Source organism: Lemur catta, chromosome 16, assembly GCF_020740605.2.
Source record: "Lemur catta isolate mLemCat1 chromosome 16, mLemCat1.pri, whole genome shotgun sequence".
Lineage (NCBI taxonomy): Eukaryota > Metazoa > Chordata > Mammalia > Primates > Lemuridae > Lemur > Lemur catta.
Genome location: NC_059143.1, coordinates 1,263,620 through 1,290,668, shown reverse-complemented (window position 1 = coordinate 1,290,668; position 27,049 = coordinate 1,263,620). Strand labels below are relative to the sequence as shown.

The window sequence follows — 27,049 nt, the reverse complement described above, 5'->3', positions numbered from 1 at the left end:
TGTTGCTTAACCACAGGGATAGTTCTGAGAAATGCATCATTAGATGCAAGCATCACAGAGCATACTTTCACAAACCTAGATGGTGTAGCCTGTTACACACCTAGGCTATATAGGATAGCCTATTGCTCCTGGGCTACAAACCTGTATAGCATATTACTATATTGAGTACTGTAGGCAGCTGTAAGTATGGGTATATCTAAACATAGAATGATACGGTAAAATACAATATTATAGTCTTACGGGACATGGTCCATCGTTTACCAAAGCATTATGTGGTGCATGACTGTACAATGGATTTTTTAATGTTTATCTTATATCCTGCCATTTAGTTGCATTCACTTCCAGGAGTTCTAGAAGGTGTTTAGTTTTTTGTAGATTTCTTGGGCTTTTCTATGTAGAAAATCATGCCATCTTAAGAATTTTTGCCTCTGCATGCATGAGGGTTGTTTGTCTATAGTTTTGGCTTGTTTTATATTTATACTCTGTTTTTGGTAGCAGAGTAGTATCAGCTTCATGTAATGAATTTGAAAGTATTCCCTTCCATCTTCTGGAAGAAATTCTGTAGAATTGATAGTAATTCTTTAAGTGTTTGCTAGAATTTTCCATTGAAAACATTTGGGCCTGGAGATTTCTTTTTTGGACATTTTAAAATTACAAATTCATTTTTTTAATAGCTGTAGGACTATTCAGATTGTCTATGTCTCATAATGAGTTAGTTGTGACAGTTGTGTTTTTTTGCAGAAGTGGTCCATATATATATATATACACACACACACACACATGTATATACACATATGTATATATGGTTGTTCATAGTGTTCCCTTATCCTTTTGCTGTCTGCATGGTCTGTAGTGATACCCTGTTTCATTCCTGATATTGGTAATTTTTGTCCTTTCTCTTTATCAGTCTTGATACAAGTGTGTCAGTTTTATTGATATTTTCAAAGAAACAGCTTTTTAAAAAATTTCTTCTATTTCTCAGTTTTCAATTTCATGAATTTTTGCTCTTTGGTATTGCCTTCCTTCTTGCTTTTAGGTTTATTTTGTTCTTTTTCTCTAGATTCTTGAGGTGGTAGTTTAGATTCTTGAATTGAGACTTTTCCTCTTTTATAATGTATCTCTCAGCCCTGCTTTAGTTATGCCCAGCCACACATTTTGAAGTGGTTGTATTTTCATTTTCACTTGCTCAGTACATTTAAAAATTTCCCTTGAGGCCAGGCGCGGTGGCTCACGCCTGTAATCCCAGCACTCTGGGAGGCCAAGGCGGGTGGATTGTTTGAGCTCAGTAGTTCGAGACCAGCCTGAGCAAGAACAAGACCCCGTCTCTATTAAAAATAGAAAGAAATTATATGGACAGCTAAAAATATATATAGAAAAAATTAACCAGGCATGGTGGCGCATGCCTGTAGTCCCAGCTACTCGGGAGGCTGAGGCAGGAGGATTGCTTGAGCCCAGGAGTTTGAGGTTGCTGTGAGCGAGGCTGACGCCATGGCACTCTAGCCCAGGCAACAGAGTGAGACTCTGTCTCAAAACAAAACAAACAAACAAACAAACAAAAAACCAAAATTCCCTTGAGACTTTCTCTTTGACTTGTGGATTATTTAGAATTTTCCAGTGCTTAGAGATTCTCCTATTGTCTTTCAGTTATGGTTTTTTTGTTTGTTTGTTTGTTTGTTTGTTTTAAGAGATGGGTTCTCATTGTGTTGCTCAGGCTGGCCTCAAATTCCTAGGACTCCAGCCATCTTCCTGCCCCAGCCTCCTAAATATAGCTGGGATTACAGGCATGCACCACCACACCTGGCTTAGTTTGTGATTTGTAATATGATTTCTTTGTGGTCAGAGTACACATTCTGTATGACTGTAATTCTTTTAAATTTGTCCAGGTTTGTTTTATGGCCTAGGATTTGGCCTATCCTGATATGTTCCTTGAGCACTGGAAAAGAATATGTATTTTGTTATTGGGCAAGATGGTCTATGAATGTCTATTAGATCCTATATATTAACCTAATGTCTATTAGATTGATAATGTTGAGGTTTTTATTGAGTTCTATCAATGGTTAAGAGAGGGATATTAAAGTCTCCAACTATAATTGTAGATTTATCTATTTTCCTTTCAGTTCTGTCGGTTTTTGCTTAAAATATTTGGCAGTTCTGTTTAAAGTTGCAGTGTCTTCTTGGGGGATTGACCCTTTATCATTACATACTATCACTCTCTGTCTCTGGCAATTTTATTTCCTCTGAAGTTCTCTTTATTTTAGTTTAATATAGCCACAGCTGTTTACCTTTGTTCAAATTATACGTGATACAGATATATTTCCATTCCTTTCCTGCCTGTGGTGTTATATTTGAAGTGAGTTTCCGTGTATAACATATAGTTGGGTCGTGTTTTTTAATCCACTCTGCCAATCTGCCTTTTTTTTTTTTTTTTTGGAGACAGAGTTTCACTCTGTTGCCCGGGCTAGAGTGCTGTGGCGTCAGCCTAGCTCACAGCAACCTCAAACTCCTGGGCTTAAGCAATCCTTCTGCCTCAGCCTCCCGAGTAGCTGGGCCTACAGGCATGCGCCACCATGGCCGGCTAATTTTTTCTATATATTCTTAGTTGTCTAGATAATTTCTTTCTATTTTTTAGTAGAGACGGGGTCTCGCTCTTGCTCAGGCTGGTCTTGAACTCCTGAACTCAAACAATCCACCCGCCTCGGCCTCCCAAGTGCTAGGATTACAGGCGTGAGCCACCGCGCCTGGCCCAATCTGTCTTTTTAATTTGGTATATTTAGACCATTTATGTTTAAGGTAGTTATTGATAAGTTGGGGCATGAGTCTGCCATTTTATTTTTTGTGTTCTATTTGTTCATCCAATTTTCTTGTTACTCCATTTTCTTTTTCCTGCCTTCTGTGGGTTTCCTAAGCATTTGTTTTCGATATTTGTTTTGATTTATCAGTGGTATTTTGATTATATCTGCATAGATTCTTAGTGGTTGCTCCAGGTAGTACATTGTGTATGTGTAACTTATCAGTCTAGTGGTGTTATTTTACCAGTTCAAGTGAAATGCAGGAACCTTAACTCTGTTTATATCCTTCTGTTCACCCCCATTTATAATGTAATTGCCTAAAATACTTCCTCTACATACATGTAGAATCACATCAGTGTTACATAATTTTTTTTAACTGCCAAACATGATTTAGAAAGTTTGAGAGAAGCAGGCCAGGCGTGGTGGCTCACGCCTGTAATCCTAGCACTCTTGGAGGCCGAGGCCGGAGGGAGGATCGCTCAAGGTCAGGAGTTTGAGACCAGCCTGAGCAAGAGTGAGACCCCATCTCTACTAAAAAATAGAAAGAAATTAACCGGGCAACTAAAAATATATAGAAAAAATTAGCCAGGCATTGTGGCAGATGCCTGTAGTCCCAGCTACTTGGGAGGCTGAGGCAGTAGGATTGCTTGAGCCCCGGAGTTTGAGGTTGCTGTGAGCTCGGCTGACGCCACAGCACTCTAGTCCGGACAACAGAGGGAGACTCTGTTGCAAAAAAAAAAAAAAAAAAAGAAAGAAAAGAAATGAAAAATTAGCCGGGCGTGGTGGTGCATGCCTGTAGTTCCCAGCTACTTGGGAGGCTGAGGCAGGAGGATCACCTGAGCCCAGGAGTTTGAGGTTGCTGTGAGCTAGGCTGATGTCATGGCACTCTAGCCTGGGCCATGTCTCAAAAAAAAAAAAAAAAGAAAAAAAAAAAGGAAGAGAAGGAAAGCACACATTTGCCCATATTTTTTGTTTACCATCTTTTTTTCTTCTTTTCTAATGTTGCAAGGTTCGTTCTTTTATCATTTCCTTTCTATTTAGAGAACTTCCTTTATTGGTTTCCTTAGGGCAGATCTACTGACAGCAGATTCTCTGAGTTTTTCATCATCTGAGAATGTCTTTATTTCTTTCTCATTCCTGAAGGATATTTTCACTGAATATAGGATTATGGGTTTGACAGGTTTTTTTCTTTCAGCACTTGAAAAATATTGTGTCACTTCCATTTGGCCTCTATGGTTTGTGATGAGAAATCAGCTATCATTCAATTTTTTTGTTTGTTTGTTTGTTTGAGGCAGAGTCTTACTCTGTTGCCCGGGCTAGAGTGAGTGCCGTGGCGTCAGCCTGGCTCACAGCAACCTCAAACTCCTGGGCTCAAGCGATCCTCCTGCCTCAGCCTCCCGAGTAGCTGGGATTACAGGCATGTGCCACCATGCCCGGCTAATTTTTTCTATATATATTTTTAGTTGTCCATATAATTTCTTTCTATTTTTAGTAGAGACGGGATCTCGCTCTTGCTCAGGCTGGTCTTGAACTCCTGAGCTCAAACGATCCGCCCACCTCGGCCTCCCAGAGTGCCAGGATTACAGGAGTGAGCCACGGCACCTGGCCATTCAAATATTTTTTTCTCCTACAGATAAGGTGTCTGTCATTTTTCTCTAGCTGCTTTTAAGATTTGTTTTTTTGTCTTTTGTTTTCAGAAGTTTAATTATGATATGTCTTGCTTGCTGTGGGGCTCCTTTGGTTTTTTCCTGTTTGGGGGTTCACTCAGTGTCTTGAATCTGTATGTTTATATTTCTTGCCAAGGTTTGAGAGTTTTCGGTGGTTATTTATTATTATTTTTTAATGCTTTTTCAGTACTATCTTCTTTCTCCTTTGCTACCAAGCCCCTGATGACGTAAACATTAAATCTTTTGTTACAATCCCATGAGTCCTGGAGACTCTGTTCTTTTTTTTGGGCGGGGGGGGGGGGGGGGGGTCTGTTTTCTTTCTGTTGTTCAGATGAGGTCATTATTTCTATTGTTCTGTCCTCTGGTTCACTGATACCTTTCTCCCTCTACTCTGCTGTTGAGCCCATTTACTGAGATTCTTATTTTTTGGTTTTAATATTTCCATTTGGTTTTTAATATGTTTTCTTTATTTTCCAGAACTTTGTTTTTCTTTGCTGAGTCTTCCTGTTTTTTCATTTATTTCAGGCATGTTTGTAATTTCTCATTGAAGCATTTTTATCATGACTGCTTTATCTTAGTCATCTAATGTTTCTGTCATCTCAGTATTAGAATCTATTGTTCATCTCTTTTCATTTGAAATCTTCCTGGTTCTTGGTGTGATGAGCGATTTTCACTTGAAACTGGACTTATTCATATTATGTTATGAGACTATATTTTATTTAAACTGTATTTTAGCTGGCTTTCTCTAACACTGCTTTGGCAAGAGGAGCAGGGACACTGTCTCCTTACTGCCAGCAGAGGTAGAAGTTCAGGTTCCACTTAGCCTGTGTTGACACCTGTCAGTACTGCTGGGCAGGGGTGGCAACTTTGGCTCCCCACGTAGTCTCCACAGACACTGCATTGATGGGGGTCATTACCTGAGAGATGTGAAAGTCTTGACTGTTCGGCCTCCTCTGACAGCAAAGGAGGTGAAGGGAAGCCTTAGTACTCACTGAGGAGGAGGAGCTTGTTCTTGCCTTGAGGGGAGTGAAGTTGGCTCTGACACTGCTCCAGTGGGGCACTGGAGCACCTCCTCGCTTCCTTACCAGGGTGGAAGTCTAGACTCCCCACTTGGTGTTTGCTGTCATGGATGGAGATGGGGCACAGTTTTTCTTTGGTGTTTAGCTGGAGTAGAGTGGTTCTTATCTAAAGCTTTTATCTTTTTAGGCGGCCCTTTCTTGGTCCTTTGGGTTTTGTTGGGTGTTTTTTTTTTTTTTGAGACAGAGTCTTGCTCTGTTGCCCGGGCTAGAGTGAGTACCATGGCATCAGCCTAGCTCACAGCAACCTCAAACTCCTGGGCTTAAGCGATCCTTCTGCCTCAGCCTCCCGAGTAGCTGGGACTACAGGCATGCGCCACCATGCCCGGCTAATTTTTTGTATATATATTTTTAGTTGTCCAGATAATTTTTATTTCTATTTTTAGTAGAAACGGGGTCTCGCTCAGGCTGGTCTCGAACTCCTGACCTCAAGCGATCCACCCGCCTCGGCCTCCCAGAGTGCTAGGATTACAGGCGTGAGCCACCGCGCCCGGCCTGTTGGGTGTTTTTAGTCTGCACCAATTGGTATTTTTGTGTTGCTGGTTTGAGCTCCATGCCTGGCATAAATGAGGCAAGAAGTAAAATCAGGAAACTCACCACCTTGTCATTCCTCGGGTCCTGAGTTCTCTAGCCATTCTGCCTTCTCTCTTTCAGATTCTTATGTTTGCTTGACACATAATGTACAGGATTTTTAGTTGCACTTTGTGGGAGGAATAGAGAAAAGTATGATTATTCCATCTGCCCTGAAGCAAGTTCTCTCATTTACTTTTGTTCCTTACTTCTGAGGACTCAATGCCGTGTTTTAATTCCAGAATTTTGTTGTTGTTAACTTTACCCTATGTATAATATTTTCTTTTTCTAGGTAGGGAAGAGCAGATTAATTTTAAATTTAAAGGAATTCTCCAGAGCAAGCAGACATGGGGGAAATACACCATTGGGCTTCAGATGCATTTATTAGAAAGTCATAAATGTCTTTGGGGATGGTTTTTAGTTTAATAAGAAAAATCTTAAAAGGGAAGATCATATAGTTACAAGTACTCAACAGTCACCTCTAAATATCTCTTGCACTAGAAAGCGACAAAAAGGCAGCCTCAGTGTAGGTCTGGGTAGAATAGTTGCTTCCCTGGTGTTGAGAAGTTTTTGGTTGGCTTCATTTTCTCAGGATATGCTTAACAAAGGGTCCTGATAACTTTCAGGTTATGACTGTACCTATCTCATAGAATTTTAACTAAATGAAAATTTGAAAAGCCTGTGGTAGCTGTAAAGAACTGTACACATGTGAGGAAATGATGCCCTTGTAACTTATCTTCCTACAAAGAAATTTTGGACTTAGAGCAGGACATTTTTACTTTTATAATTCTTAGAATCCTAGAATCTTAAAACTGAAAGAGATCTTAAAGGTAAACCTGCCTCACTGTTTTTCCCATGCATGTAACCCAACTTATTTGAAGGATACTCCACTACCTTGTAGCACAGGACATTTCACCGTAAATAGTTTTGCTATTTGCCAACCTCCTCTCCTCTGAGTTGGCTTTTCCTGTTAGTCTCTTGGTCCTCATTCTGCTTCTGAGCCTACTCTTCATGTGAGAATAGGGGGGAAAAAACCACTTTTTTCTTTAGGTTGTAATCATTCTTATAGACCATATCCTTTCATTTTCTTCATTTGGTATGCTTAAGATCTTTCACCATTTTGTCTGCCTTCTTCAATATGTAGAATTTATCCAGCCTTTGTTAAAGTGAAACTGTGGCATCCAGAATAACACACACCACTTGTGTAGCATGGATAGAAACTTTGCTCTTTGAAGCACACTGCACTGTACTGTTATTTCTCGTATGTACATAAGAAATCCTGAGAGGATTTGAGGCTTTTGTAGATAATGTAACTCTTTGCTTTCATTTTTGGCACATAACAGTTATTGAATTTACAAATGGCTCATGGCCCCAAGATTTTCCTTAACTCACTAAGGAAGTGAGTTAACTCTTAAACTAAGTCTACCCCATCTTGTTACTTTATTTAGTATAATTTTTAAAAATCTAAAGTGCAAGACTACATTTGTCATTAGGATGTTTTCTTGTTAGCTTTGTGGCATTCTAGACCTTTGATTCTCTGATTCATTAATACTGGCTTTCATCTTTCCCTTGTCTAATTCCTCTTCCCACCCCTGCAATCCCAGTTTTGCTCACTTTTGATCATCATAACCATCTGTATTATCAAAAGTTTTGATGAGGCAAGGTCACATACAGAGCACTACTAGAGTATTTCTAAGTTGACATCATTCCATTAACAATAATTTTTGAGTACGTCAAACTTCCCATATAAAAAGATTTTGGTATATTTTTTGAGAACACGGTATGAATCATTTTTACTCTTCAAAAACTTAAAAAAAACCCAGTATTTTCTATAGTTTGGTATTTTACTAGTAACTGTTACATTGTTGTATATGATCTGGTAATTTTGGCACATTTTTAAATTTTGAAGTATTTATTACTTGTCTTGGTTTCATTTTACCTATTTTAAAAATATTTCCAGGAAATCCACTTACCCAGGATATATTGAACCTCTATCAGGAACCAGATGGAACAAGAAGGCTATTGAACTATTTGCTTGATAATTTGTCAGGTACTGCAAAAAGAAGTAAGTGGTCATTTGCTTAAACCTTTTTATTAGGAAGATATGTAAGAATACTATTTAATTCTGTGTTTTCTGTTCGACTAGTTTCAACAGAACAACCACCTCCAAGATCTTGGATTATGTTACAAGAACCAGACAGAACAAGGCCAACTGGTTGGTAGCCTTATTATTTTTCACTCTTATTTTCACTTGGTCTCTATAAGCCTAATGGTCTTATTGGCATGCTTTAGATTATGGGCAGCATTAAGATAGAATGTTTAAAGTTGATTTGCTTTGGGGGGTAATAATAAAGACTTGATTACCTCGATACTATAGAAAGCATGCCATAAAGCAGTGCATCTCAAATGGGTTAATTTTATCCCCCAGAGGACATTTGGCTTTGTCTGGAGACAATTTTGATGGCCAAAACTGGGGAAGGTGCTGCTGGCATGTAGTGGGCAGAGGCCAGGGATGCTATTGAACATCCTACAGTGCACAGCGCAGTCCCTGACAGCAAAGACTTTACCCACCCAAAATGTTGATAGTGCCACTGTTGAGAAAGCCTGCTATAAAGTATTGATCAAATTCGTTTATAATAAATACATCAAAGTCTTTCTGTATTGGAAGTTTACAAATCCTAGCATATTTCAAATGTATTTGACATTACAAAGTTGTAAGACAGCTAAAACCCTAACTTGAGAGAAAAATTGAACTAATGGCCTCTAATCACTTTTTAACTTAAATTCTATGAAAATAGTTTGGGAGCTTCCATGGCATGTGTATCAGAATTTAGTCTGTGAAACCCCTTACATGAATTATTAACAGTTGCTCTATAGAAGAAAACTAGACATGCCTGTTAAGGAAACTTCCTGTCAAGTTTCCACATCCTACGTTAACGATTGATGGTATGGAGGGGGAGGGGGAGTGTACAAATGAGGAACTTTGGTCTTCTAGGCTGAAGGTCTCAAGATCTTAGTTTTTTGGCTTCCAAACCTTTCGTACATCCCTCTGCAGGAGGTAATACACGGTGTTCTAACGTCTTCACATATCTGTCCTCCTTTCGTTATTCATGTTTATTTGTATGCCTCCTGTCTGGCATATAGTAGCTTTTCAGTGAATATAGACTGAATGAATAAAGTCAAACTTAACATTTAAGTGAAAACTATTACTCAAATTAATTATACTTTTTTTTCCTGCCACGTGTGTGAATAAGTAAAGTTATTTTTCCTACAGCCTTATTTTCTGTCATGTGCTATAATGTTCTTTGTGATAAATATGCGACCCGGCAATTATATGGCTACTGTCCATCATGGGCACTAAATTGGGACTACAGGAAAAAGGCCATTATTCAAGAAATCTTGAGCTGCAATGCTGATATCATAAGTCTTCAGGTAAGTCATACAGAAGAGTATTTAGATTGCATAAATCCCCCAGCACTGATAAAGCAGGGAGCAAACTAGGAATACATTACACTGACACATTTGAAGTTTCAGCTTCTGTAGTTCTTAAAATACTGGCTTTTTCTGTTTTTAGTGAATCTTTGGAGCACTACCTGCTTTGCAGCACTGTGCTGCCAAATAAGCAAATGGGGTGGGCTAGGTTTTGAACATTTGTTGTGACAGCTAAATATTTGCCTTCTTCCCCCCTCCAGTGTCCCTGCACACTATTTTATAGTTGGATGGCAAAGTTACTGAAATTCTGGCACGGTCAGGTATAATTTTGCTTTACCACCAGGGCTACTAGAATAATTAGGGCATAGTGGAAAATGGGCTGGACCTGGTGCACTGTAACTTTGGGTTGCCAGTCTAACTCTCATAGTAATGTAAATGATCCTGGTCAAGTCGCTTTCTCCCTGTGGGTCTGAAATTATGATTTTGAAGTTCCTTTTACCTCTGTGATTCTTGTTCCACACCAATTCTAAGACAAAAGGCAATGTACAAGCATAGGGGTATGTGTCTTTCCATTCATTAGTCCTAGACAACAAAGAATTGACCTTGGCAGCTAGTACCTATAAAATGACAAGTAGGTGTTATGATTGGTTTCAGATGAGTAACAGAAAAGATGTTACATTCTTCAGTCTGTAAGTTCTTTGAAATTATTTTAAGCTCTCAAACTGTATATACAGAGTTAATACATAGGACTGATTTTTATCTTATGAAATAACTTTGCCACTTATAATTTTTCAGGAGGTTGAAACGGAACAGTATTATAGTTTTTTTCTGGTAGAACTGAAAGAACGTGGCTATAATGGATTCTTTAGTCCTAAGTCTAGAGCTAGGACAATGTCAGAACAAGAAAGAAAACATGTTGATGGCTGTGCAATATTCTTCAAGACAGAAAAGTAAGTCTTTTTTTTATTTTTCCTTTTTTAAAATTTAGTAATTTCCTATTTTTTATTTATTTTATCTTGTTTTATTTGCCTTCTCCTTCTGAGGCATCATCTTATTTTTAACAAAGAAAATTTTCTCAGAATCTGCAGGGTGGGGGCCAAGGGTGTGGAAATTAGTTGGTAAATAAGAGAATGAGGCACTATATTTTTTCCAAGAAAACAGTGCTATTGACTTGGGGGATTTTTTTGTTTGTTTGTTTTTAATCATCAGAAATAACCTTTTTTCGGGGACATACTGAAAGTGCTGCTGTTTCTTCGGGATTAACTCCAGTCATTAATTGAAACACATTGTAGTAGTTAACATTCCCTTTAGGATGGTAGAGGGATTCTTTAAAGTCGTACTTGGGAACCAAAGAATTGTTTAAAAATTACAAGATGGAATATTCCAGCATGAAACCTAAACAGAAGATGACTGCATTTTCCTAAGTTGCAAATGTATTTTGAGATGTTATTTGTATCAGTAACAAACTGAGAACAACTTTGTATGAGAACAACTTTATATGGATGTGGGAAGCTTGGTGCTAAATGTGAAGGATTTTTCGTAATGTGATTTAAGTGCCGCCGTATTTGTTAAGGAAGTTTGAGAAAACTATTTCCCACACAGCTAACATGTTGGTATTCCCAATTCTGTGTTTGTGTGTGTGTTTTTGTTTTTGTTTTAGATTTACTTTGGTTCAGAAACATACTGTTGAATTTAATCAGCTAGCAATGGCAAATTCAGAAGGGTCTGAAGCTATGCTGAACAGAGTTATGACAAAAGATAACATTGGAGTTGCAGTACTTCTAGAACTTCGAAAGGAATTGATTGAAATGTCATGTGAGTGACCCTTTTCACTTTCTGTAAAATTGACCTCCAAAATTTAATAGTTCCTACTAGGCATCTTCAAAAAGGATAGAAAGCAGAAATTTCATTGTGTATTAATGGTCTTGTCTAACACCTGAAGAAACTCAGTGAGAATTTGTCTTTTGTAAAATATGTCTTTTTTCTCTACCACAAAGCTTAAGATGAGGTAGCATTGCCCAGAAATGTATTACAAACCTTGAAAGGCATAAAGCAAAAAAAAAAAAAAAAAAATTTTTTTTTACTCTTAAGAATTTTTCACATAAAAGAAATGTTGAAGTAAATAACCATTAAAATAATTGCTCAGGGGTAAGAACTCCATATACTCCCATAATTTCTTGACATCGAGGTTATTATGTAAGCTAACTTCTCTTCCTGATCTACTTAAAATAATTATTTTAAAGTTCTTGAATTTTGGATAAATGGGGAACTTATTTCAAATGGAAAGTATATTTAGAAGTGACCATTATGCTGAGAACTGAAAATTCTTTCACTTGAACAGTTGGAACTGGGAATATTTAACGTGGATAGAAAAGATGAAAGAGAACTTAATGACTGTCTTAAATATATCTGAGAAGGTTTAGATTTAATTTTGTGAAGCTCGATTTAGGACATCCAAACTAAGACCAAAAGTTTCAAGGAGACAACTTTAAATATCAAGCTGTCCCAAATAGATAGGACTGAATGCCCTGTGCTGAAAGTATCAGCCAGAGGTTTAGATGTCTATTTCTTAGATTTGTTGTAGGGGATACTTAGTCATCAGGTGGGAAATTGTCAGATGACTTTTAGGTATCTTTCCTATTTTGAGACTCTGAGATATTATTTGCTTTCAGATTCTGTAAAAACATGGGCTGATGGGTGAGTTTTGTCTGTTTGTTTTCTTTTTATCTAATGTAGCTGGAAAGCCTCATCTTGGAACAGAAAAACAACTAATTCTTGTGGCTAATGCTCACATGCATTGGGACCCTGAATACTCTGATGTGAAGTTGGTACAAACGATGATGTTCCTCTCAGAAGTGAAGAACATTATTGATAAAGCTTCTCGAAACCTTAAATCCAGTGTATTGGGAGAATTTGGAACTATTCCACTTGTGTTATGTGCAGATCTTAATTCTTTGCCAGACTCTGGTAAGAAAAGAATGTTAATTTATATAGAATGCTTTTTGACTGAAAACATTTTTGTAATGTGTTGTGTCTGATCATTCCAAGTTTAGTCAAAATGAAAATTGAGTTTGTAGTGGCAGCCATTTGCAGGTTTAAAAATTTTTTTGTGTGGGGTGGGGGAAAATTTTTAAAATGAAATAGTATTATGGAACCCTAAGGAGGAAGGATATTACAGTCATCTTCAGTAAATACATAGATGGTTGTATTTTATTATCTCCAAGTCACATATAATCCAGACTCTGAAAAGTTTTATTGAGACAGCTGCTTTGGGATTCCAGCATATGATAATAGTAATTGCAGTTTAAATTTGAACTGTATATTCTAGGATCTCAGTTTTTTGTGTGTGTGACTTGATCAGGAAAAGACAACTCCAGGTGGAAATTGAGCTCCTTAGCACAAATCAGTCAAGTGATTTTTAACAAAGAGCAAGGATCCTGATTTTTATCACAATGTAGAATACAAAAAGCTTGATCTTGAATACTTTTCCACAGATAGTAGACGTAATAAACCATAGCCTTTGTACCATCAGACTAAATATTTCTTCCTTTTTTATACTCCTACACAAGAATACTTTTCCTTAGACTTGCATGAATGAACACACGTTTGGAATAGGTGAATTTGGTAGCACATTATTGCCATCACAATTGATAAGAGCCATTAAGAAGAAAGAAACTGTAAAATTTGTTTTCAGGGAAAATAAAGGTATCTAAGAACTGTAATTCTTCAGTCCATTTTATCAAGCTGTCTGGAGATTACTACAATTGAAGTAGTTGAGGATTATTTTCTGGCAAATTCTCTGCATGGATTCTACCCTCTGTGTAGCTATAAAGCATCTGGGGGGCAAGGAGAGAATCTAGTCAAATAAGACACATCTGACACCCATTTCAGGGTTGAAAAACACAGTATTTTAATAGCAAACACATGGAGAAATGTCCAACCTTGCTAACTAATTAAATGAAAATTAAAATATATTTGCAGAGCTGATCTTATGCTTAAGAAATTGGGAAAACGTGGCGGGAGGGGGCCAACAAAAAAAAGAAAAAGAAATTGGGAAAACTGTGTCCCGGGATGGTGAAGTTGCTCTGGAAGTAACTGGTGGCATGTTCTTCCATAGTTGACAGGGTTGTAAAATGGTACATTCAATCTTAATCTTGGGATTTTATATCAACTAAATAATTTAGCATAAGCAGAAACCTGCATACTAAGATATTTATTATGGTGTTGTCTTTAATTCTTTTTAAAAAGTGGAAACAGCCTTTTAAAAATAAGTAGTTTAGCAAATATTGTACACCAGCCCAGTTGTATTATGCAACCATTAAAGAAAGATAATTGGGAAGGCAAATATGTTCACATGGTACAGTATTAAATGAAAAAAGCAAAGTGTAAAATATTCAGTATATAGTGATTACGTGTAAACACAGATGTGGACAAGTTCTGACAAGTGTACAAAAATGAAACATTTTAGAAAGTAGGAATATGTGTGGTTTAAAACTATTTATTGCATGACCTTTTAAAATTACCTTTTGTATAGTGTATCTCATATATGACAATGAAAAATTACCTTTCTCTTCATTATAGGTGTTGTAGAATATTTGAGCACTGGTGGAGTAGAAACAAATCATAAAGACTTTAAGGAACTGAGATATAATGAAAGTCTTACAAATTTCAGCTGCAATGGGAAGAATGGAACAACCAATGGAAGGATCACTCATGGTTTCAAGTTAAAGAGTGCCTATGAGAGTGGCCTGATGCCTTACACGAATTATACATTTGATTTCAAGGTGTGTTGAGATTATTGTTATGCTTTTAAAACCTTCATTTTATTGGCAAGTCTTATAACTTCAATATGTCTTTCAAATGTGGAATGTGGGTATTTGTTCAGACTGGAATTAAGCAATCATGAAATTTTTGACAGCAGTATTTTTTTTTTTTATTATTTTTTCCTGAGAGAGGGTCTCACTCTGTCACCCAGGCTGGAATGCAGTGGCATAGTCATAATTCACTGCAGTCTTACACTCCTGGGCTCAACCAATCCTCTTGCCTCAGCCTCCTAAGTAGCTGGGACGACAGGCAGCTGGCTAAATTTTTTTTTTTTTTTTTAATTTTTTGTAGAGATGGGGTCTCACTTTTATATTTTTTCTTTTTCTTTTTTTTAAATAGAAAATTTAAATTTTTTTCTATATATTTTTAGTTGTCCATATAATTTCTTTCTATTTTTAGTAGAGACAGGGTCTCGCTCTTGCTCAGGCTGGTCTCGAACTCCCGAGCTCAAACGATCTACCCTTCTTGGCTTCCCAGGGTGCTAGGATTACAGGCATGAGCCACCGGGCCTGGCCTCACTTTTATATTTTAATTTAACTGTAACTGTACTCTTTTGAGTGCCAAAATGTGGTTTTTATTAGCCATTTTTAAATCTTTCTAGGTGTGGATGGAAAAATCCAAATTCTAAAGTAATCTAAAGAGGTTTATTCTGAGCAGAGTATTAGTGACCATGGCCTGGAGCCATGCCCAGGAATTCTTGAGCAAGTGGTTGGCCATGGTTGAACTACAGTTTGGTTTTATACATTTTAGGGAGGCAGGAATTACACATAAAGTCATAAATCAATACGTGGAAGGTATACATTGGTTTGGCCAGAAAAGGTGGGACATCTTGAAGGTGGGGGCTTACAAGTCATAGGTGGGTTTTAGGGATTCTTTAGTTGATAGTTGGCTGAAAGAGTTAAGCTTTGTCTGAAGACCCGAAGTCAGTGGAAAGGAATAGGGTCTGCTAAGCTGCTTGACTTAAGACTAAGGGAATCTTCTGTCTTTCATGTGGCCATACCAGACTCAGGTTGGGAAGTAAACCACATTATATTAGGTTAACAAAACCTGTATAGTGAGATTTCATTGTTTGTAGGCATGACTCACCAGGCCTCTTAGAAAGAAATTTGGGCAAAAGAAAAAGGTCAGAGTTCGCTTCTCATAAGATATATCTCTTATCTTTATGTGCCTTCTTACACAGTCAACAAGATACAATATGGAGCTTTTTCTCAGTGACTCTCATCGTTGTGTTTTGTTTTATCTTATCGGAGAGAGAGAGGGAGTCTCACCCTGTTGCCCTGAGTAGAGTGCCATAGCATCAGCCTAGCTCACAGCATCACAGCAACCTCAAACTCCTGGGGCTCAAGTGATCATCCTGCCCCAGCCTCCTGAGTAGCTAGGACTACAGGTGCGCACTGCCATGCCCAGCTAATTTTTCTATTTTGAGTAGAGACGGGGTCTCACTCTTGCTCAGGCTAGTCTCAAACTCCTGAACTCAAGCAGTGAGCTTCGGCCTATAATCCTAGCCTTGGCCTCCCAGAGTGCTAGGATTATAGGCGTGAGCCACCACGCCTGGCCATATCATTTTTAATATTGGTGATTGTTTAGAGCTGTGTCCCTTTCACTATGTACTGGATCCCACAGTTGGGTGCTGCTGAGGAGATACAGGACAGGCGGAGACAGCGTTCCCTCATGCAGCTATGGTCTGGTGAGAGAGACAGGTCTTGGCCACACAAATGAGTATGTAATTGGGATGAGCATTAGCAAGAGAAGAGAATTGGTGGTAAGCAGTATTAAGTGTGTGGGAGCAGGATTCAGGAAGGTCTTTAGAAAGTGGTTGGAGCTGACATTTAAAGGCTGGGAGGGAATTCACCAGATGACAAGTAGAAGAGCCTGTTGTAGGCAGAAGGGACAATAGGGAAGAGTCTGGTACTACAAACTCCTCCACCCCCCAAAGGCTAGTAATGGCAGCAGGGTGAAAGCAAGGGAAGATGGCACAAATTAGGTTAGGAAAGAAACAAAGGCTGTGTCCTAAAGCAGTGGTCCCCAATTTTTTTGGCACCAGGGACCAGTTTCTTAGAAGTCAGTTTTTCCACTGACCCGGCAGGGGTTGGGGGGAGGTGGAGAGGCAGACCTCAGGCCGTGTTGCCGGGCCCTGTTTTCCTAATTGACGAGGACCATGCATTGCCCCAGGGGTTGGGGACTGAAGTCCTAAAAGGTCTTTTATGTCTCATTAAAGATTTGGTAAGGATAGGAGGAAGAATGCTTTATTCTGTTAGATTTGACATTTGGGGAACCATTTGGTTTATGTAGTACAGACCTCTTACTACAAGCTAGGAAATTTCATTTGTTTTATTTACTCTTACATTACTGTAAGGGTATATGTCTTGAAAGCTCTCACTCAGTATTTTAGTGTTATCTTATGTGGGGCCTTGTCTTTTTTTTCCCCTTGTTTTTCAGGGTATAATTGACTACATCTTCTATTCCAAACCTCAGCTGAACACTTTAGGCATCCTGGGACCTCTGGACCACCACTGGCTGGTTGAGAATAACATCAGCGGCTGCCCACATCCACTCATCCCCTCTGACCACTTCTCACTTTTTGCACAACTGGAGCTCTTACTGCCTTTCCTGCCCCAAGTTAATGGCATTCACCTTCCTGGCAGGAGGTAGTTAAGTACCTTCAGAGGACAACCTCGATTTACTTGTAAACTCGTGAAAATCTGAATATAGGGGAGTGAGGTATGGCCACTAGGGATTTTTTTTTTTTCCTAATGATGATTTGAATTTTCAATCTGATTATTTGATAAGGATACAGTATGAAAGCCAGGTGCTAGCAACAGACAAATTCTGAGCCCAATATGCTTTATATACTGTTAGACAGGGATTGGTGTGTTTGCACCTATCTTTAATTTGTTACAAGAAATTTTCCTGTTTCTTCAATATAATATTTTCATGCCTTGAAACAGGAAAATGTTTGAACAGCATATTCTTTTTGCACAGAGATCTGTAGCACTACTTTTTTGAGGCCAGTAGTAACATCCAGAGACCATTCTTCCGTACTTGACTCTCTCCTTTTTCAGACTTGTTTGTAAAATATAGAATTTGAATTTAGCCTTTATGATTGTATATGATCCACAGAAGACCTGATCTATGAAATTTTGTACTAAAAAAATCAGATTTGGAAATGATTGTATTGTAAACTAAGGCTAAATTTTATTTTAACTGTTTCATGTGTTATAAAGGCCAGCTTATAAAAGAAGCTGCAACAGACTTTCTCTGCTCATGATTTGCACTGTTAGGGTTTTGTTAGCCCTTTTGTACTACTTTATTTTTAAATTGAGAACATTGTTCTTTAATCTAAATCTGCTTAAACTTTAGAACATTTTCTTGGACCAGAGGCAACTTATTCATGAATTTCTGAATTTTTATGAAAACTATCTACCAGGACAGATAAGCTGAACAGTGAATGGATCTGTAGGCATTTATGGCTTGAATGTAATGGTTGGTATATGTACATTCTGATATTTTTAAATCTTTAACTTTTTTAAGTTAAAAAAATTACAGCTGCTTAGGTACAGCTTCTTAACTGTTTTTTGAGACACTTCCTGTCCTATCTCCACTGTGCCTGCCTAAATTTGTTCTCACCAAGCACTGCCTGTGCATGCAGAGAAAATCTGTGCATCCTCTTTTATATTTTTAAAATCCTGTTTAACATTTGTGAGAATTTTATGAAAATGCTTTTGTATGAGCTGTGGCTTTTTCCCATTGTGAAGCATTGGATATCCCATTTTGGAACATGTTCATAGGGTGGGTCCCTGGATCTTTGCTCACCAGACCCAAGCACTGCTTCTTGGTGTCATTGCACAGTGCTGCTTGTCACCCAGAATACTACTATCATGTGAATTCTTTTTGTTATCCATGTATTCCTTAGTCTCTCTTTTTTTTTTTTTAATCATTCCCTTTTTTAAGAAAAAGTAATTTTCCATTTATGAAGCAGTATAAATTAGATGCATTTTCAAAACGGGTCCCTAAGACAATTCTTCAGATCATTTTTAAAGTGACTAAGTCATTTTAGTATGTCAACCAAGATAAAAGTTATATTGTACCCTGTATTTTGCCCATAGTGCCATTAGTAGATTAGAGATTAAAGCCAGCTTTGACTTTGCAAAGTTAACTTGTATATGTTCTGTTCTCATTCATTCTTCTCTCGAAAATCAAATGAATTCAGAGGGAGCTTGGTCTAACTGCTTTTGTTTCAACTGCAGGCAGGGGAGCAAAAGGGCACCATGTGAGCATTAAGAAAAAAATAGTTATTAGCAATTTTTATACAGAGAATGAGTCATTTTGGATAATGACTTAAAATTTTATGAAAAAATGTTCAGCACTTAAATGTGCTTATTCTGTTTTTAAGAAAAAATAAAATTACATGCTGTTTAAATAAGTGATTCTTTTTTTTCCCCCCCTCCCGTTCAGAAAATTCTCCAAAAGCTTTTATTCTTGAATCTTTGTCTTGGACCTGGTTTTTCCTTTGAGGTTTCTTTTCTTTTCTTTCTTTTTTTTTTTTAAGATTTCGTTGTGATGTGTTTTTTTATATTTTGCTTTTTGTTTAAGTTGTGCTGACACCAAACACATCCAGTTTTATAATCAGTACATTGGAAAGCTGGTATTGATGTAGAACCAGTGCATAACTTTTTGTGGGTTTTTTTTTTTGGTAAAGTGTGAATAAAAGGTGTGTTTACTCATTTTTCCTAAACACTGTGTTGGTAATGTGCATCATGACAATTTCCAGTGAGGGTGAGCTGGAGCTGGTTGGACTGAGACTGAGGAAGCCACTTTTCCTATGATCTGCATTATGTAATCACAAGTCCAGAGAGCTTTATGGAGGAGGGAGGGATGGAGCACTTACTCATTTTGTATTTGTTAATGGAGGATGTAATCTTTTCATAGATGCTGGAACTAGAGTGCACTTGTTAGATGCTAAAGGTTTGAGCTTTACACAAAATGTTTTCATCTGTATTTGTTATTGTCTGCGGTATATTTGAATTTTAGGGCAACACATTAAGATACAATGGCCTGTTATGTCTTGAAAATACTTGTTTTTGCCTCTTCCAGTCATACTGCATTCTGTGGGTCAGTTTGAACAGCTTCTCCACCTTATTTGGATAGTGATAAATTGAACCAAGAGTGTAGATTTACAACTGTAACCTTCAAAAGAGAAAGAAATATTTGGGGTCTATAGAGAATAGTCATACCAAAATAGACTATGATACTTTTGTTAAGCAAGGTTTTGTGTTTTAAATATTTTCTGTGTCCTGAATAATTTCTAATAATCCACATTCCCTATAATGCAATAAAAACTAGTATATTTTCACAGTGTAGATTTTTTTTCAAAAATCTTTAACAAATATATTTAATGTATTGCCGTAATGTAATTTCAGTGTTTTTCCTGATAAATCCATCTTAGGAATATTTTACAGAAAATTTGGGGCATGTTTTCTGTTTTAAAAACCAGAAATTTGGAGGCACTCAATTCCTTTTTGCAAATCTCTCAAAGTACAGTTTACTGTATTGGTGGTAATTATTTATGCCTTGAGAATTTAAATAATGTTCATCAAAATTAATTTATGGCATAATTTACGTTAAAGTTGTAGAAATAAGTTGTTGATTGCAACTTTAATAGTCCTAGAAGATGGGCAAAGAACATCTCCAAGAAATGTGATTTGGGTTTTTTATTTGATTTGGTGACAACCAGCAAAATTTATTTGGGGTTAGCACTTTGAAACCTAGAGACATTATTAAATTGGGTGGAATGCACTTCTCATTGTTGAAATTAAAATTTCAAAGCTCTTCTAAGATTTAGGTTTTCTGTAATAACATTCAAGTTTCAGAGTTCCACTTTTATTACTAAAACTTAGTATTAATACTAAACTTACGGAATTAGTTTTCAGAGTTCCACTTTTATTACTAAAACTTAGTATTAATACTAAACTTACGGAATTAGTTTCCATAGTGACTTTTAAGATTTTGGAATCGTGTCATATAAGGACAAAAGCCAACCTAGGTAAAACAATTACAGAGGTTTGTTCTGTAATGAAACAATCAGAACATCCAGTAAAATGTTGCAGATAATTCAAAGAACACTTTAGCAAGTGTTTCTCCCCCACTCATATACAGTGTTTTAAGATGTTCACTTTGCTCTTCTTTTTGGTTACGTAAATTTTGATAATTGATACGTTTACATAGTGTCTAAAATAAAGTATCTAGTCTTTATTCACAGTACATTATATTGTGTAATGCACTGGACTAACTCTTGTTTACCATTCAAGTAACAAAACCCAGCACATTTATCTGCACTAAGCTCAAAGAATGTCACATTTGCCCAGGCGGCTCTTTGATAAGGGTGATGGGAAACTGAATATATACCATATGGACTGGTGGTAACAAGGGCTTTTACTGTTCTTTTCAGTGGAACCTTCTTGGTCGAATTGTAACTAGCTAGTATTATATTTATATACAGGGTCTCATTCTTTACTAATGTATTTTCCTACTCATAGCCAACCAATAAATTCAATATCTGTTTCAAATATTTAAAAAGTGTAATTTGTACAGCTGTAGTACTGAGGTTTGAGAAAGCAAGTGTTAATCAGCAGGCCACATATTTAAAATTCTGAATCATCTGGGACAGGGTTATAACTCACCTTTCCAAAGGGAAAAGTGAACTGGGACAGGGCCGTGATAAGGGGAAATGAAATGGTGTAAACTAATGTATTTCCTTATTGGCTGTGTTATTCTGTATAACACTCATATCTTTGCCAAAGGTCAATTTTATATTTAGGCAACTGATGGTTTTTTTGCATTTAGGATTTTCATTGTTGTTACTATATACCTCATAATATAAGAAATAGGCTCATGTGTCTTCCGTCTTTTGGAAGAAGGTTGACATATTTTAAATAAATACTTTTAAATACAGTAGCAAACATTGTGTTGGGATTATGCTGATTCATTAAATGTTTTACTTGTTACATGAATATTTGTTGTATATGTAAACTTTAAAAATATGTGACTTCACAAGTCTTCATATGTTGGCTTACAGTTAAGAAAAAACATTAAGTCCACTTGCTTTTTAGAAACTACTTCTATAACAAATGTAAATTTTTATGTAGATGCTAGAAAAAAATTTAAAATCAGAAGACAATTTAGGTCAAATAAATGCTGAAATGCTCAGTTTTTAAAGCAGGCATGTTCTACTTAATCTATAATACAGTCAAAGGAGATACTTTCTGGAAAATTTGTAGTTAGGTGATTTTGTCATTGTGTGAACATTATAGAGCGTACTTACACAAACCTAGATGGTATGGAGTATACAGGTAGGCTGTATGGTGTAACCTGTTGCTTCTAGGCTATCAGCCTGTACAGCAATGTTACTGTACTGAATACTGTAGGCAGTTTTAACACAATGGTAAGAATTTGTTTATCTAAGTGGAGAAAAAGTGCACTAAGAATACAATATAAAAAGTTATACACTTGTATAAGGCAGTTCCGTTATAATCTTGTGGGACCACCATTATATATGCAGTTTCTCCTTGACTAAAATGCTGTTAACACAACACATGACTATATAATTTTACCTGTATAATGGGTCTTGTTCCTCTATATAATTGTCAAAAAATAAATTTGAAAAGTTAATGAAGTATGCCATGTTACTTTATAAATTCTAGTTAGTGTTCTTTAAAGGAACAAGTACCTAAAGAAACACGAAATGAAATCTATTTAAAGTTTTTAGGTTTTAGGCAACATTATATATTTGAGACTTCCCTTTTTAGACTGTTACTTAGGTATTCAAATTGATTTTAAAATAAGCTTTCACAAATATTACTAAGACAATTTTAACATAATGGGTTATATTTTAGAAGAGTTTTGTAGAAGATAGTTTTTTACTAGAATTTTAGTAGGAGAATTTGAGAGATACTTGTGTAGGTAAATTTCCCTCAAATAATATTTTTAAGTAGCTTAATCCCCAAATGAGTCTAACCAACTAGTCTATAACTAGGAATTAGGAAAACTGCTGGATTACAAGGTAGTTTGAAACCCAATTTCTACAGTTGCTTTAGCACACTTAACAGTTTTTTTAATCAAATGAGTAAGATGTCAGTTTTCTTTTTTTTTTTTGAACTGCAAACTTCAAATCACTTTAATTTACCCAAAAGCTATTATTTGGGGCCTGTCATGAGAAATTTTGCTTACTTTATTAGTGTGACCCGAGGCAGGCTCCAAGAGCTTTTATTGCCGGATACTTTTCAGTTTAACCAGCAAAGTGAATCTAAGCTGCTGGGCTTGCAAAGTTACCACTAGTAAGCTGCCTAAGCTTACTTAAAACTGAGGCATTTGAGGGAAATGGAAATTTACAGGCATGATTCCTGACTTAAAGTTGCTTGTTGACCATTATAATCTAGTGCAGTAGGCACTGAAGTTATACCAGGTATGGAGGAAGCAACTCTGTCTACGTGGGTTTACAAAATCTTTCAGTGGTGACCTTTGAGCTGGATTTTGAAGGACTAAGAACTTGTTTTCAGGATGAATAATAGCTACGTTAACACCTTTTGTGAAATATGTGTAAATATGAATAGCCTTTTGAACCACATGCTAAAGTTTGAACTTCATGGTGTAGGTGGTGGAGGAGCCATGCAAGGTTTTGATTGGGAGTAGTGTTACCAGATTTTTGTGTTAGAACATGTGCTCTAGCAGCACTGTGGAAGATGGGTGAAAAGAACAAGACTAAATTGTCATCAGACTAGTTAGCTGGCTTCTGGTAAGGTCCAGTTGACAGATGATAAGTTGAGGAAGGCTTGCAGAGCACTAAACATAGAAAGGAAGGGGAATTTGAAATGTTTACAAAAGAGAAGTGAGCTCCTGCCTCACACATGGGTGAAAAGACAGGTAAGTGAGTTTTGAATTCACTGTTTCATTACATAAGCCCTGACTCAACATCTCCTGTGTCTACCACCAAGGCTTTCATTTTTACTTTACTGATTTGACAAAGTATTTAGTGAAAGAATTTTCTCAAGCTGCATTTTACTTCATGTTTCTTCATTTCTCCTTATCTTTCTCCCATCCAAGTACTAACCAGGCCCCACCCTGCTTAGCCTCCGAGATCAGACGAGATCAGGAGCGTTCAGGGTGGTATGGCTGTAGACCATTTCTTGTTATCTTTCTTTCAGATTTTAGTCTGCAAGAGATCCAGCGTGCTCCCACTAAGCAGCTGAGTATTTAAAAATAATAAAAGATAGCATTTGATGCTAAGTTGATTCTTTTTAGCCTGTTTCCTTTTGGTTTTTTGTGTTATTCAAAATGATTTAAGTGTAAAAAGATTGCCTTTCAGAGGTTACTGGTAAGATATGAAGCATTAGAAGACAGTAAATAGAGCAGCACATAACAGATTGAAGGTGTCCAAGAATTTCTAAACTCAGCTAAGTTTACCCTGATGCAAAGGATTAGCTCTGTGTTCTTCAATATGGTGGCCTCTAGCCATGTGTTGCATTTGAGCACTTGAAATATGGTTAATGTGACTGGTATTGTAAAAATTTTTTTGTTGCTAAACACAGCTTGGTTATTTTTATAGGATCATATTTTCCTTTAGCTGTTACAGTGTTTAAGATAAGGAACCATTGCATTGCTTGTCTGTATTGCACATAAACACATCATCAGTTGATGTCAAAGAACTGATTCCATTCTAACAGTGTTTTACTACTAACCAAAGCAACATTTTAATGTGTTTATCTGAATATTTTATGCAGACAGCGAGAATTACTGTACCTATGATGATTATTAGTAATTAAGGTACCTATGTTCATATTATTTTCCTAGTTTATAGAATAAATAAGTATGGACACATTATTAAATTTAAATTTAAGATCAGTTCTGGTACAGAATTGAGTGGAAATGCAGAGCAAGCTGTACAACTGGATCAGTAAAAACTAGATCTAGCAGATTTCAGGATGGATGACAATTGCAATTTGCTGCACCAGAGCAAAAGAAGAAAATGTGTTTTGTGTAAAAAGATAAAGGTAATAAAACAATAGTAAGACATCTTCTTAAGGTACATATTGAATTTAATGTTTCCTCTGAATGGTCAAAAAATAGATGAAATTAATCACCTGAAATCAGAATTAAATGTCCAGCAGAAAGTTTTTAAACAATTTTGTAACAGGATCTGAGATTATAGATTTGGCCAGCTATAAAAGGGCTTGTATTTTTGCACAGAAAAAAGTTTTTTTCTAATAGAAGGTAGAAAAATTGATGATATGGCAGTTTTGTTAAAAAATTATAAAGCAGAAAAATGTTTTACAAAAATGAAAGATCTTCAGGTAAGCCAACAGTTACCTATAGAATACAAGACCTTTCTGATACTATTAAAGATCAGTTGATTCAAAATTTGAAAAATTTAAGATACTCGTTCAGATGAATGTGCAGTATAAAACATTCTGCCCAGTTAATACTTTGTGTACAATGTGTCTTGAAGGATTTCCAAATTTACAAAGAAATGTGAATTCTTAGCCTAAAAAATCAGACTTGTGGCATACATATTTTTGTATCTTTTCCATCTACTAAAGAAGACCTTTAGCTACATATGAAAAGGAAAAAGGAGAGAGGGTTTGTCATATCACTGCAAATAGTGTTTCTGCTATGTTAGGTCAAAAGTCTGGATTTACTGGAATTTTAAAATGAGCCTGAGTTTTCCTTTTTGTTTCACCACATGGAGCTTATTGGAAATAAAGTTGTGTTCAGTTTTCTGAAACATTCTTCTTGAAAAGGTGTCCCAGACACCTGGTTGCTAGAATTGTTTAGTATATAGGTTCAAATCAAAAAGTCATTCAGAGAAATAGAAGACAGTTTAATCTTGTCTTTTGCTAATTGGTTTAATTATGAAGGAGTTTTAATGATTTACTATTCTGTTGATTCCAGTTTAAGATTATCTTGAAACAGAAGGAATACTTGAACATTTTCTCACCAATATTGCACTAAGTAAGAATGAACCAAAGTGAAGCTCCAAGGGAAGGAAAAACTTATTTGTGACCTTCACATACAAGTAAAAGAATTTGTGTTGAAAGCAAAACTTCATAATACAAATCAAGAATATGGGTTTTACCTATCTTCTAACATTATAAAGTTTTATTATAATCAACATTTTGTAGATTGCAAAAAATACAAGTAAAATTTGAAGGATACTTTTTTATGTTGATAAGTGTAGAGTTGCTTTTTAAATTATGCATTACCCCTTTGAATTTGATGTTAATAGTCTATAGAGTCAATAATTTATGAGTACTTGGAGAGAAATTTATATAAACTTTTGCTACAAAGTTCAATAGCTTCGAAAAAAGCACCAGTTTTGTTCATACAAATCCAAAATTTTTTAAAAATGATTTTGGAGGATTTGATTCAGTTATGAGAAAATTTTAGTATATTTGGTACAGCTTTGTTATGTGAATCAACTTTTTTAACAGTATGTTTTATGAAATTGAGTGCAAAAAAGTATTAAAGGAATTAAAATGTTACACTAGAAAATAACTCAATGCAAAAAAAAGTAGTAAAGGAGGAATAGAAGAACAAAAAAGACATGAGACATAGAAAACAGAGTAAAATGTCAGCCATAAATCCAACAACATCAATAACAACATTAAATGAGTGGATCAAACAATCGAAGGACAGATTGGTTGAAAATAAAGAAGATCCAAGCATATGCACTCTGCAAGAGATGCACTTTAGAGAAGAAAATACAAATAGGCTACAGTAGAAGGATGGAAAAAGATGTCATGCAAACAAACTAGAAGAAAGTTGGAGTGGCTATCCTAATATCAGACAAAATAGCCTGGAGAAAATAAATGTTACTAGAAATAAAGAGGAATATTTTATAGTGATAAGTAATACCAAAGTCCTGAACTACATGAAGCAGAAACTGGTGGAATGGAAGGGAGAAGTACACAATTCAGGAATAATAGACGGGGACACTTCAATACCTTGTTCTCAGTGGATGGAACAACTAGGCAGAAGAGCTATAAGGTAATAGGAGACTTGAACAACGCTATAAACCAACTGAACCTAAGCATATTAAAAAATAAAAAAGATCTCAAATCTTCCACCTTAAGACACTGGAAAACAAAAAGCAAACCAAACCCAAATCAAGCAGAAAGAAGGTAGAAAATTATTAAGTAGAGAATAGAAAAAGCAATAGAGAAAAATCAAAACCAAAAGTTGATTTTTTTTGGACAGGTCACAAAATTGATGAGCCTTTAAGTAGATGGAACAGAAAAAAAAAGAACAATCAAAAATGAAAGGAGGGCATTACTGCCAACTCTATATAATAAAGAAGATTATTATGGAATACTATGAATAATTGTATGCCAATGAATTAATGCAGATGAAATGGACAGATTCCTATAAAGATGCAAACTACCAAAACTGAATCAAGAAGAAATAGAAATCTGAGTAGACATGACAATAAAGAGATTGAATTAGTAATGAAAACAAACTATATGGAAAGAAAAGCTCAGACCCTAATGGCTTCACTGGTGAAATCTACCAGACATTTAAGAATTGATATCAATTCTTCACAAACTTCAAAAAATAGAGGAGGGAACACTCCTTAACTCATTCCATGAGGCCAATATTACCCTAATATCAAAACCAGAGTTATTTTAAAGAAAGAAAACTA

General features: G+C 36.2%; 1 protein-coding gene and 1 long non-coding RNA gene across 4 annotated transcripts in view; both read left to right on the top strand.

Moving 5' to 3' along the window:
- CNOT6 (CCR4-NOT transcription complex subunit 6) overlaps positions 1 to 19,711 on the top strand; it is a 74,592-nt gene extending 54,881 nt beyond the window's left edge. For 2 of the 3 annotated variants that reach the window (XM_045527705.1, XM_045527707.1), the window contains 8 exons: positions 8,063 to 8,167; positions 8,249 to 8,317; positions 9,377 to 9,534; positions 10,330 to 10,484; positions 11,195 to 11,349; positions 12,271 to 12,501; positions 14,116 to 14,318; positions 16,798 to 19,711. In XM_045527705.1, coding sequence (XP_045383661.1) covers positions 8,063 to 8,167; positions 8,249 to 8,317; positions 9,377 to 9,534; positions 10,330 to 10,484; positions 11,195 to 11,349; positions 12,271 to 12,501; positions 14,116 to 14,318; positions 16,798 to 17,010 — 1,289 coding nt within the window. In that variant the 3' untranslated portion in view covers positions 17,011 to 19,711. The remainder of the gene's footprint in view (positions 1 to 8,062; positions 8,168 to 8,248; positions 8,318 to 9,376; positions 9,535 to 10,329; positions 10,485 to 11,194; positions 11,350 to 12,270; positions 12,502 to 14,115; positions 14,319 to 16,797) is intronic. The other variant, XM_045527706.1, reaches the window with a different exon arrangement.
- A 438-nt stretch (positions 19,712 to 20,149) lies between these two features.
- Positions 20,150 to 21,366, top strand: LOC123621796. The gene is made up of 2 exons (XR_006729262.1): positions 20,150 to 20,247; positions 20,325 to 21,366. It is a non-coding gene; the product is annotated as an uncharacterized LOC123621796 (long non-coding RNA).
- Positions 21,367 to 27,049: the final 5,683 nt, after the last annotated feature.